This window comes from Heteronotia binoei, chromosome 15, assembly GCF_032191835.1.
Source record: "Heteronotia binoei isolate CCM8104 ecotype False Entrance Well chromosome 15, APGP_CSIRO_Hbin_v1, whole genome shotgun sequence".
NCBI classification, from domain to species: Eukaryota; Metazoa; Chordata; class Lepidosauria; order Squamata; family Gekkonidae; genus Heteronotia; species Heteronotia binoei.
Window position 1 is genome coordinate 24,151,943 of NC_083237.1, and position 13,232 is coordinate 24,165,174.

Genomic DNA, 13,232 nt, shown 5'->3' on the forward strand with positions numbered 1-13,232 from the left:
AATGAACCCCACTTCAGGCCCTCATTATTGTGAAGCAAAGCATTAGGGCATGTGTTCAATATTCAATAAAGGTTTTGATGCATTAAGGCATTGCTGTACACAGCTTCCCAGCTCTCTTTCATGTCTTGCTCCTTTCCTGACCCCTGCTGTCCATGCAGCAAGGTTATATTTATGGCGAGAAGGCCTTGGGAAGACTTGCTAGACTGTTTGCAGAGAGGGTTCCCCACCCAACATCCCCCTTCCTTAGCTTGGCTCTCTCAGCATCCTTTCCTCTGTGTGTTTGGCAGGTGAAGCCCCTCTTGCAGGTGACACGTCAGGATGAAGTGATGCAAGCGAAGGCACTGGAGTTGCAGAAGGTGCAAGAGAAACACACAAAAACCCAAATGGACCTTAAGGAATTGGAAAACAAGTACCAGCAGGTGAGCAGGGAATGGGCCTAGAAGATCCTGGCAACCCAGTACCACATGTTGCTAACCCTTTTCTATCCAACCAAACCCCTTCTTGAACCTGTACATCCAACATGAAGTTGCTTTATACTGAATCAGACTTGTGGTCTTTCAAGGTTAGGCTTGTCTACTGTGACAGGCAGCAGTTCTCTAGAGTCTCAGGTCAAGGTCTTCCATGTCACCTCTGACCTGAACCTTTCAGCTAGAGATGCTGGGATTGAAACTAGGACTTTCTGCATGCCAAGCAGATGCCCTGAAACTGAGCTGCAGCCCCCCACCCCACCCCATTCCCTTCTATATGTAGCTGAGCCCCTCCTTGTCATCTTATCTCCATATCCTCCTTGCTGGCATTCTTGGTCCATCTCAGTACACAAATCCATTCCTACTAGGCCTGTTACACTTCTGTTTGTTTGCTGAGAACACATCCTCCTCCTCCTTTACATCTTCATATTCTGTGTTTCTCTTGCATTCTATGTAAAGTTTCTAGTCCATACTGTGTTCTCTCTGCCCATGGCTGATACCTGCTGACATAAGCATATGAAGCTGCCTTCTACCAAGTCAGGTCCTAAGTCTGGCTAGGTCAGTACGGTCTACTGTGGCTGGCAGTAGCTTGACAGGTTTTCTTGTTACTGGAGATCCTTGTTACTGTTATTGAGTCGATCCATCTCTTGTTGGGTCTTCCTCTTTTCCTGCTGCTTTCAACTTCACCTAGCATTGTCTTTTCCAGTAGCTGTTGTCTTCTCATGTGAATGGTGCCACTGTGGACAGGACATACTATCTGTTTGCTGTATGCATTACCTTGTTGTCATTGCATTGTTTTCTACTGATGGAATACCATTTTTCTTCATTGTATGTAAACTCTGTATCATGTCTGCTATGCTTGTTTGGATTTCTGTACTCCTAGTCCTAATTAATTGCTTGCTTGCTGTCTCACCATATCGACGGTACTGAGTTCAGTCTCACTGAGAAGGGCAGACCTGAAACATAGTTATATAAATAAAAGTAGGCAAATCACAGTCCACGAACCACATCTGACTCTCAGATAGCTTGGAGAGCCAGAAGTGGTCAATGAGCCATAATATGCCCACCTTTATTTATTTGATTAGTTGATTGATGAGAGCATCAGCCTCCAGAATTGTAGCATTGGTTAGTGGAGTAATGATCCTGAAAAAACTGTTTTAGGACCATTAAGATCTCTGGACATCTGGGTTTCCACCTGCTTGTGATGGTTCTGAGACTGAGACAGGTATCCCTGTCCCTGTTTCTGGCACTGGAGATGGGAAGAGTCTGGTGTCCAATTCAGAGCCCTTGATGGGAAGAGGAGAGCTGTGTAGGACCCGTGTAGGACCTTGAGGAGCAGCTGGAGGAAGAAGAAGCTCTTGGAGATTCCCAAAAGTGTTCACCCCTGATTTATGGCCTAAAGGCCCAAAAGAGAGACTCCAAATCTCATTCCTGTCTCTCCTCTCTGATCCCAATTTCACGGTAGCTTTCAGAGGAGAAGTCCATCCTGGCCGAGCAGCTGCAGGCTGAGACGGAGCTCTTTGCTGAAGCTGAGGAGATGCGGGCGCGACTGGCGGCTCGGAAGCAAGAGCTGGAGGACATTCTTCACGAGCTGGAGTCACGGGTGGAAGAGGAAGAGGAGCGTTGCCAGCAGCTGCAGACGGACAAGAAGAAGATGCAGCAGCATGTGCAGGTGGGAAGGGATGGTGACTGATGAGAAGGAAGATCGCGTGTTTACTGAAGAGGCTGCGGGAAAAGGCATCTGTCCCTTCTTTGAGAGACGGGCAGTGTTAGCTGTAGGGGACAAAATATGTGAAAATTGCATGGTTTGATATTGGAAGTGGGCTGTTCTTGGTGGGGGGAATTGAGAAATGAGTGCAGTTTACACATAATCGTGGCTGATGGTTATGCAGAATTTGTCTGTGATGGCACCACTGAGTTATTCAAAAAGGCCCATCTTACTTGGCAGGTAGGCAATGAAATTTGTTTGCCCCTGTGAGCTCTTAATGGGCCCACACTTCTGTGTTGTGTGTAGGGATGGGCATGAACCAGAAAAGTGAGGGTTTGTGCTTTGGCCTCTGGACCGGAAGTAAGCTCCAAAGGTATCTTGGAGGGGGGACACATTCTCCTGCTTCCCAAACCACAAGCCAGCCTGATTGGGCACAAATTTTGTTACAGGCTTCAGCTTGTGCCCATCCCTAGTTGCGTGTCTTTATTCTTAGCTGCTCTTTTAATGCTTAGCATGAGTTTTATGGCTCGCTTTTTGTTGCTGTTGAGTTTGTGTGTGTGTGTGTGTTGTGAGTTCCTCTGAATGCCTGTTGGCAGAGAAGCAGGACCTAAATAATTTATTCAGGAGTTTTATAAGCTCCCTTTCCAGAGTCTTAAACTTAGCAAATAAATGAAGCGCACTGCAGTGGTTTAAGGGCCAAATGAGATATGATGGTTTCTTAAGATTTGGGACGAGGTTCCCTCAGCCCAGCTTGCTTTCCCTGCAGTTCCACAGCCACATTTTAAAAGTCCCAAGGGGCCTGAGTCAGCTTGAGGGGAGAAGGAACTTCTGTTTTCTCTCCGTGCCATTTTCCAGAGCCAAAACACCCCAGGGATGATTAGTTGCCCCATTTTGGAGATGCTTGTGCTGTATTCCACAGCTGCTGTGTGGTGCAAGCAAGCAACTCTGGAAATCATAACACATAGCTTTGGCCCAAAGAATTGGGCTCATTAGAATGCTCTCCTTGAGATAGATCTTGGGGCTAGACAACCCCCACCCATTGAGGCCTGATGGTTGCTCAGTACTCTTGCTATCTCTCCCCGCCCCCCCATCTACGAACCTGTGTAGGACCTTGAGGAGCAGTTGGAGGAAGAAGAAGCTGCCCGGCAGAAGCTGCAGCTGGAGAAAGTCAGCACAGAAGCTAAGCTGAAAAAAATGGAGGAGGACTTGCTGGTGCTGGAAGACCAAAACTCAAAGCTGCTCAAAGTGAGTGTAACACCCAACTGCTTCCCCTCCCCCTGACACAGACATTGGTGCGTTTGTATGCACACGTTGTGTGGTGCAGGTCATCTTCCACAGGTGGAAGATCTAGGGTCATCCAGCTTGGAAATGGTTGGGTTTCATCCTGCCCTTAAAGCATACAACTTGGGAGTTCTGGTCTAACACGGTGGCTGGGCAGATGGGCAAGGAGTTTCAGCAACCAAAAAGAACCACACTCTTTTAGGAAGATGAGGAGCTGAAGGGAGTGTTTAGGGGCTGGGCTAGGTGAGACATCGGCCCAGGAGAATAATAGAATGTAGCTTCTGAGAGCCAGTTTGGTGTAGTGGTTAAGTGTGCGGACTCTTCTCTGGGAGAACCAGGTTTGATTCCCCATTCCTTCACTTGCAACTGCTGGAATGTCCTTGGGTCAGCCGTAGCTCTCACAGAGCTGTCCTTGAAAGGGCAGCTTCTGTGAGAGCTCTCTCAGCCACACCCACCTCACAGGGTGTCTGTTGTTGGGGGGGGAGGCATTTAAGGAGATTCAGATTCACTCAGATTCAGAGTGGAGGGTGGGATACAAATCCAATGTCGTCGTCATCTTCTTAATCTCACCTTGCTTCTCCCCCAGGAGAGGAAACTGATGGAGGAACGTCTTTCAGAATTCACCTGCCACATGGCAGAAGAGGAGGAGAAGGTGAAGAGCCTGTCCAAACTGCGCAACAAATACGAAGCAGTCATAGCCGACATGGAAGGTGCGCCAGGGAACGGGGCAAGGTGTACCAAGGAGAGCGTGCTTGCCTGGATTTTGCTAAGAGATGTTCTGATGGCAGGCATTCCCTTGTGGAAACCGCAGGCTGGCTTATAGCAAGGAGTGGTGCATGTTACTGTTGTGGGAAGCAGGTGATGCCCTTCTCTCCCCACACCTTTGTTTCTCAGTCCTGTGGGAGGCTGAGGATTCCTGAAGAGCCCCTCTCTGAAGGAGTTCTGGGTTTTCTAACCCAACTCTCCTATTATTTCCACCTCCAGATCGGCTAAAGAAGGAAGAGAAGGGGCGCCAGGAGTTGGAGAAGCTGAAGCGCAAGCTGGATGGGGAGGCAGGTGACCTGCAGGAGCAAGTAGTGGAGCTTCAACAACAGCTGGAAGAGCTCCGCCAAGCCCTGGCAAGGAAGGAGGCCGAGCTGCAGGCAGCCCTGGCCAGGTAAGCATGTTGGACCCTCCTGCTTGCATGGAGCTTTGCGTGTGGTCATGGAAAGGGAAGAAACTGAGCAAATTTTTATTTCCCTAAAAGTCTTTTCAGTCTCTTACATTTCTGTGTGAATGCATGCATGTATGACATTTTGGATCTATTGGAGGGGATGGGAGCATCCAGTGTCTTGTGTAGTTAGGTTTGTTATAGAGATCTCCTTGCTTCAAGATTTGCAGACTCAATCAGGGCTTTTTTTTAGTGTCAGGGACTCCTTTGCATATTTGGCCACATCAGGGGGTGTGTGGCCTAATATGCAAAGGAGTTACTGCTATGAAAAAAGCCCTGGACTCAGTAAACCGAGCTGACTTTTGTGTGTGTGTGTGGTTCTCCTGGGTTCTTCCATCTTTCAGAGCAGCAAAGAGGGGTAGGGGTTCTTCAATGGTTTAACAGTCATCTTTTCCACCTGAGGCTATTAAAACACATCATCATTGATGCACCCTTTTTGCTTTTGCTTTTTGATAATTTGCTTTGAAAGCTTTAAAAGCTGGAGCAGCTACTAAATGCAGAAAATAAAGAAGACACATGCTGGCCAATGCTGTGAGCTTTCTTCTTCTTGCCTTGTAAAACAGCCCACAGTGGGTGGGTGTGTGTGTGTGTGTGTGGAAGTGTTGGGCCTGCACAAGAACCTCCCAATTTTGGCTTTTTCTTTTCAAGATTCTGACTTGGGAACTCGAAACCTAATTATACTTTCTGCTGCTAACTTATTTGAATGGCTTGCTAAGGGATGGTTGCCATAGTTTCCTGCATAAGCAACCATCTTTCCATTCATAGGAATTCTTTTGAGGATGTTGAATGACTCAAGAAACGGAATGTTGTGGTTGGGGGGTCAGGGGAGTGCAGGCCATGCAGCTATTGGCTGAACTCTAGAGAAGAGCCATTCTGGGAACTCGGAGGGGTATGTCTGCTCTCCAGCCCGAAATTAGATCTGTCTCTTGGCTGCCTCCCAGGAAAATCTGGTAAATGTAATTTGGAGATGACGTCAGACGGAGAAAGTCAGACTGAGGTCCTCCAACTGAGGACCTAACCACACAATCCATTTCTCCTGGGCTGAGTCAGCAGAGGCATTCTGGGAGTCTCTGCCTCCCAGGTGAGCACAGGCTTTTGATTTGGATGGGGACCTTTGTTCCCTCTAAGCTAAGTTAGTGTGAGCTAGCTCACAGTTTTTTAGCTCACACATTTTTGTTTTAGCCCAGGAAAAATGACCCCAAAGCAAACTAATTTAGGCAGTAGTTCACAGAATTATGCCAGTATCTCACCAAGTAGAATTTCTGCTCACAAGAATCCACAGCTTAGAGTGAATATTGATGGCGACTTCAGCATGCAGGGAGAAGGTGCTGAAGCCTCCCTCCCCATAGCATTTTCCTGACTTGAAATGGCTGGGGGGGGGGGGCGCTGTTTGTCTTGGTGAGGGCTCCATGCATACAGATGGGGTCCACATAGGTTTTCCCAACAGGACAAATAGCTCCTCCTCTCAGAGTCCATTTCAGATCAGGAAAATGACTGGGTGGGGGGAGGCTTAAGCATAGGGTTACCAATATAAGAGAAGCCATGTTGGATCAGGCCAATGGCCCATCCAGTCCAACACTCTGTGTCACACAGTAGCCAATATATGGGTGTGTATACACACATATACACACACACATACACACACACATACACACACACACACTGTGGCTAATAGCCACTGATGGACCTCTGCTCCAATCCCTCTTGAAGCTGGCTATGCTTGTAGCCGCCGTCACCTCATGTGGCAGTGAATTCCACATGTTAATCACCCTTTGGGTGAAGAAGTACTTCCTTTTATCCGTTTTAACCTGACTTCTCAGCAATTTCATTGAATGCCCACGAGTTCTTGTATTGCGAGAAAGGGAGAAAAGTACTTCTCTCTCTACCTTCTCTATCCCATGAATAATCTTGTAAACCTCTATCATGTCACCCCGCAGTCGACGTTTCTCCAAGCTAAAGAGCCCCAAGCTCAACATCAAAGTGGGGTCTGGAGTTCTCCCTAAATAACAACTGATCCCCAGAGTACAGAGATCAGTTCCCCTGGAGAAATTGGCAGCTTCAGAGCGTGGACTTTTATGGCATATCACATCCCTGTTGAACATCCTCCCCTCCCCAAATGTCCTCTTCCCCAGCCTACCCCCAGACCTCCAGCAACTTCCCATTCCAGATCTGGCCACCCTAGAACACCTTCTCCTTGTGCTGTGCATGCCTGGGAGACCTAAAGTAGCAGAATGTGTCTGCCAAGCATGGTTGTGTGTGTGTGTGTTATGCCAACTTACAGTGACTTCCAAAACATCCTATCCAGGGCTTTTTTTGGTAGCAGGAACTCCTTTGCATATTAGGCCACACCCTCCTGATGTAGCCAGTCCTCCAAGAGCTTACAGTAGGCCCTGTAAACTCCAGGAGGATTGGCTATATCAGGGGGGTGTAGCCTAATATGCAGAGGAGTTCCTGCTACAAAAAAAGCCCTGGATCCTATCATTAACAGTTTTGCTCAGGTCTTGCAGACTGAAGGCTGTGTCTCCCTTTATTGAGCCAATCCATCTCAGGTTGGGGCCTCCTCTTTTCCAACTGCCTTCAGCATTTCCCAGCATGACTGCCTTTTCCAGTGCGTTTGGTCCTCTTGTGGTATGACAAAAGTACTATAGCCTCAGTTCAGTTATTTTAGCTTCTAGGGAGCATTCGGGCTTGATTTGATCTAGAACTCATTTATTTGTCTTTTTTGGCCAACCGTAGTATCCATAAAACTCCTCTCCAACACTACAGCATTTCAGATCAGTTTCTTTCTTACTTTCTTTCTCATCCATAGATTGTAATGGGGAATCCCATAGTATGAAAAACCATATTGTATGGTTAGGCCCTCGACATGACCACAAAGCTGCCATTTCCAGGGCTCCACAGGAAGCAGACATGGCAGTTTATGTTATGGGTCAGAATTATCCCCCTTCAGTACAGAGGATACATACTCTTTCTCTCTGGTCTGTCAAGGATCTTTTGTTGTTGTGCTTTACCTCATGGACATTGTGCCTCTATCTTCTCCTCCTCCCCTTGACTTACCCTGGCTCTTTCCTTGCATGCCTGACAGAGTGGAAGAAGAATCAGCACAGAAGAATGCTGTGCTGAAGTCACTGCGTGAGCTGCAGGCCCAGTTAGCGGAACTACAGGAGGATTTGGAATCTGAGAAGGCAGCCCGCGCCAAGGCTGAGAAGCAGCGGCGTGACTTGGGTGAGGAGCTGGAAGCACTGAAGACAGAACTTGAGGACACCCTGGACTCAACCGCTGCACAGCAAGAGCTACGGTAAAAGCCTGATATGCACGGTGGCTACCTTGGCCCAGTAGTTCCTGAGTCTTGTTTTGTAGACTGCAGGCCTCCTCTCTCCCATAAATGGCCAATCTGTAGCAATCTCTGTTGTTTGCCAACTTCACGTTTGCCTCTTTCCATGGCAGGTCAAAGCGGGAGCAGGAAGTGACCGAGCTAAAGAAGACCATAGAGGAGGAAGTCAAGTCGCATGAAGCGCAAGTGATGGAAATGCGCCAGCGTCACACAACTGCTCTTGAGGAGGTGTCAGAGCAGCTGGAGCAGTCACGGCGGGTATGCTGAAGAGAAGCAGGAACAAGTCAGTTGTTGGAACAAAGAAGGGTTAGGGTTGCCAGCTCTGAGTTGGAAGATTCCTGGAGCTTTGGAGTAGACCAGGAGTCCTCAAACTTTTTAAATAGGGGGCCAGTTCACTGTCCCTCAGACTGTTGGAGGGCTGGATTGCCGTTACTGTACAAGGCCGCGGGCCGTCAGTTCTCCGTCTTCTGCATCTCTCTCCCTTCCCCACACCACACACCCCGGCCTGGGAACTCACCTCACCTTGGTATCACCTCACACTCTGTCTCCGCCGCCTCAGCCCAGTGCTGGAAGTGTGCGTTGCTAACGTGAGTTTAGGTCGAACGTCACTTCCAGTCTGATTTTGCCATAACCCAGCGGGCCGCATAAATGTCCTCGGCGGGCCGCAGTTTGAGGACCCCTGGAGTAGACCTTGGAAAAGGCAGAGTTTGGAGAAGGGAAGGCCTCATCTGGGTGTAATGGAATGTCTTAGAGTCCGCCCTCCAAAGCAGCCATTTTTGCCAGGGGAACTGATCTCTGTAATCTGTCATCAGCCATGATTCCAGGAGATTTCCAGGCCCCACCTGGAGGTTGGCAACTGTACGAAGGGTGGGAAAGTGAGCTCTGGTAGGCTAGAAGGAGGGAAATTATCTGGGAGCCAGTGGGTGTGAAAACCAGTCAGTGATGGAAGGAGGGAAAGGAATTAAGGCAGGGAACGCTCTACATTTAAAAGGCCTGTGATACAGAGCAGGGAGGGGGGGTCGATTCAAACAAGGGAAATGTATCTGAGAGGTGGGTCTCATATGGTTTCTTATTTCTGCCTCATCCCCCTTGTTTCTCAGTTCAAAGCTAATCTGGAGAAGGCCAAGCAAGCTCTGGAAGGGGAGAATGCAGAGATGCAGAAGGAGTTGAAACTTCTACAAGGGACCAAACTGGAGTCTGAGCAACGGCGCAAGAAACTAGAGGGGCAAGTCCAGGAGCTGCAGCTGAGGGCTGCCGAGAGTGAGAGGGCCAAGGCTGAACTCACAGACAGGCTGGTGAAGCTGCAGGTGCGTGAGACTTGAGAGGCAGAGAGAGAGAGAGCACACATCCATCTTTTAGATTTCCTTCTCCTGTCCTCTTTTTTCCCTCCCCTATTCACTATGTCCTAGGAGCCCTGTGGCACAGAGTGGGAAGCTGCAGTACTGCAGTCCAAACTCTGCTCACGACTTGAGTTTGATCCCAGCAGAAGCTGGGTTCAGGTAGCTGGCTCAAGGTTGACTCAGCCTTCCATCCTTCCGAGGTCGGTAAAATGAGTACCCAGCTTGCTGGGGGTAAAGTGTAGATGACTGGGGAAGGCAGTGGCAAACTACCTCATAAAAAGTCTGCCAAAAAAACGTCCGGATGCGACGTCACCCCATGGGTCGGTAATCTTTGTGCTTGCGCAGGAGACTACGTTTACCTTTTTATTCATTATGCACACTGTGTTCTTTGTCGAGCCTTATTTAAGGCTGTGCATGTAGCTATATATATTTATGTCCCCGGCTGAATTTGCACCAAGGCAACGCACTGAATTCTATGTTTAGAGTTGATTATGCAGATATTAATTAGGTAGGTGAGTCTATTGCAGAGATCATAGATTTGAAGACAGTTGGGGGAAAGGCTGAGTGGCAGCAAAGACTATAGAGAGGCTGTAGAGAAATGTGGACTGGGAGTCAATTGTCAAGGAGGCACCCAGGTGGACTATGAGGAGTGGGGCTGCAGTGGTACGGCTCATTCCTAAAAGCTATCATGAGCTGTGCCCAGTTACCTTTTTGGTGCATTCTGAGGTCAAACTAGATATGCTCATCTTTAAGAAGTTTGATCCAGTTTCCCTCCCAAATGGCACTGGGAGGAGGGAATTACTTCCCCATTTTTGCTGCTGCCTACACACAAAATACTCTTCATGCAGCAGTAAGAATGGGGAAATAACAGCACTGGGGGAAACCAGGTTTCAGTGTGGGAAAATGACTTGGGGGAGAGACTGCAGGGAACCCAAGCTGGATCTTGGGAAACTGGATCTGGCCCTTTTAAAACAAGCATGTCAGTGTTGGTTCTGAGAAGCCAATTACTGCATATGTGTTAGATTTACAGGAGTGAGATTTAAAAACAAAACAAAACACTTATTTACACAAGAAAAGGTTCAGTTTCTTGAAATGCTGTAGGTTTTTTAATCAAATACTTTCTTGGAGCATTAAAAAAACGAAACCCCAGGGTTTTATCCCCTGGCTTTCCACTTGACAGCTGGGTAGTTTGAGTTTCCCATTATGTATTTTGGACTTAATCTTTTCTCTTGTCTGTCTGCTGTTGTCTTCTGGAAACAGAGTGAACTCGATGCAGTCTCTGGAACCCTGGGAACTGCCGAGTCCAAGACGATAAAACTTGCCAAAGACCTGTCCAGCATAGAATCCCACCTGCAAGATACCCAGGTACATAAGAAACTTATGAGGGTGAGATGTGTTTTGCATGGACTATAAAGCTGGGCTTGATCATTAATGGTTGACAAGGGAGTTCAGTTGTGGGGACTGTGTGTAGACATAATAATCTCTGGGTGACTTTTAGAAGGTTAAAGGTGGCTCAGAACCCCTGGTACCTCTTCTCTCTGTAGAAGTGGGAGAACCAAATGGATTTCAGGATTTTGTTCTCGGCTGAGCTGAGAGAACTTAGTCTCTGACTCTTTTTCTTCCCTCCACCAAATCTCAGGAGCTGCTCCAGGAAGAGACACGGCAGAAGCTGAACTTGAGCTCACGGGTCCGGCAGCTGGAGGAAGAAAAGTCAGCTCTGTTGGAGCAATTGGAGGAGGAGGAGGCCGTGAAGGCCAGCTTCACCCGCCAGACCCAGGCCTTGCAACAGCAGGTGGGGGACAAAAGAACAGTGTGGTAACAGGGCAATAACTCCAAAGTAGCTGAGAGGCGAAAACACCTCATTTCAGTTGGTATGCAATGATTTATTAAACAGGCAGACTGTAATGTACTGACAGGCAGATGTTTAATGTTTATTAAACATCTGCCTGTCAGTGCATTACAGTCTGGAAACAATCTGGTAGAGATTTTGCATGGCCCTGCAAATATACCTACTCAAAGAAGGCTTGGCAAGAAAACATGGAGGAGATGATAGCAAAGAGTGTAGAAGAGAGCCAATGTTTCCTGATGGTTGCCATTCTGGGAGATGAGCAGGAAGACCCCAGTTCAGATCTTTGCTCAGGGAAGGTTGCACTTGCAAAAAGTATCTATGCGTGACCTCCCCTTGAACATGAACATCAACCCGCCTTATATGGAATCAGAGTTTTGGTACAGCAAAGTCTGTGTTGTCTAGACTGGCAGCAACTCTTTAAGGTGACAAACGTCATCCTGAGACATCACCAGATCCTTACTGGAGATGCCTGTGTTTGAATCTGGGACCTTGTATGTGCTAAGCAGATATTCTACCACTGACCATGGTCCTTCCTCTTATATTTTATTTATTTATTATTTTTTATTTTATCAGATTTATATCCCGCCCTCCTCTGGCGGGCTCAGGGCAGCTAACAACAGCAAATTAAACCATATAAAATATTAAAAACAAATTACACAATAAAATCAGCCATACAGTTTACAGTAATTAAAACCAAGATGTGCGTTTTTGATTACTCTGATGTTCTTGATTCAGTTATAATAATTCAGGGGATTATCAGTGCCGTGGAGTATTGCAGGGCTGGTTTGGTGTTTGTGTGCATGAAGGTTTCAGGGCATATGTATCAGACTGTCTTGAAATGTAGAGCAAGAGCTGAAAGATGCCCTGGGGCTCCATCAGGGAAGGTGGATTGAGGAGTCCTGGCTAGGTTTTTGTCTGGAGCCGTATTCAAGTAGCAAAGGGAAAACTACATCAGGGCTTTACTCTTCAGCTGTTCTGTCCTGCCAGACAACTTTGCCTTTCCTAACATGGAAAAAGGGAATTTCCTCCATTACTGTCCCTCTCTCTCCAGCTTCTTTCTTGAACTTGGAAAGGAGGGAGGTTCCTTAAATGGACAACGCTTTAGCTGGAGCGCAATATGAAAACCATGTTTTCTGTGTTTGTTTTCTGTGTGGAGAGATGGTGTAGCCAGCCTCCCTTTCTGCCAGAGATTTTCCTGGCAACACTGTAAAAATTACAAGAAAACAAAACAAAAATGATCTCTGGATAAACACGCTGGTGGTGAGGCTTTTTATATAATAACTAATCCTGCTTTGTCAGCATAGCAAAGAAATAAAGAGTACCATAAGGTCACAGTGAGAGGAGCTGGGATTTTTTTTATTTTTGGCTTGAGGTAAAACCTTCCAGTTTTCAAGCATCCTGAGCTCTTGTTCACGTATGTTTATATCACTTCATTTCCCCAGGTGATGGAGACCAAGAAGAAACTGGAGGAGGATGCTGGAATCACAGAGTCTATAGAAGAAGCCCGCCGCCGGGCAGCCAAGGAGCTGGAGGCTCTCAGCCTGCGCTATGAGGAGCGGGTCCAGGCCTGCGACAAGCTGGAGAAAGGACGGACTCGGCTGCAGCAGGAACTGGATGATGTCAGTGTGGCCCTTGACCAGCAGCGCCAGGTGGTGTCTGCGCTTGAGAAGAAGCAGAAGAAATTTGACCAGGTGAGGCTTCCATCCCTCCGACAGGTCTGTCCGCTAAGCTCAGATGGCTGTCCCCTCTCCCCATTATCAGCTCAGAGAAATGCTTCCTAAACTGATGCCCTGCTTGGGCAGTTGATCTGGCAAGCTTTTGTTTCTCCCTGCCTTAATCCACTCCCGAAACTGCCTCTGACCTTCATCTTCAGGTGGATGTTCCCTCAAAATGAGGGCTGTGACTTCAGTTATTTGAATTGTAGTCAGTTCATCAAGTGTAAAACTCATCAGAGCTTGGAAGCCAAACAGGGTTGGCCAAAATTAAGTGTTTGGATGAGAAACGACCAAGGAAGTCCAGGGTTGCTTATACAGAGAGCTGCTG

The 13,232-nt window shown here is 47.7% G+C and overlaps 1 protein-coding gene across 11 annotated transcripts in view; it reads left to right on the forward strand.

The window, feature by feature from the left end:
* The window catches only part of LOC132584828 (myosin-10-like), a 70,876-nt gene that overhangs the window by 36,972 nt on the left and 20,672 nt on the right, over positions 1-13,232 (forward strand). For all 11 annotated transcript variants that reach the window (XM_060256756.1, XM_060256759.1, XM_060256761.1 and 8 more), the window contains 11 exons: positions 288-419; positions 1,933-2,139; positions 3,283-3,420; positions 4,043-4,166; positions 4,441-4,612; positions 7,752-7,964; positions 8,114-8,258; positions 9,101-9,307; positions 10,601-10,705; positions 10,980-11,132; positions 12,632-12,880. In XM_060256756.1, coding sequence (XP_060112739.1) covers positions 288-419; positions 1,933-2,139; positions 3,283-3,420; positions 4,043-4,166; positions 4,441-4,612; positions 7,752-7,964; positions 8,114-8,258; positions 9,101-9,307; positions 10,601-10,705; positions 10,980-11,132; positions 12,632-12,880 — 1,845 coding nt within the window. The remainder of the gene's footprint in view (positions 1-287; positions 420-1,932; positions 2,140-3,282; positions 3,421-4,042; positions 4,167-4,440; positions 4,613-7,751; positions 7,965-8,113; positions 8,259-9,100; positions 9,308-10,600; positions 10,706-10,979; positions 11,133-12,631; positions 12,881-13,232) is intronic.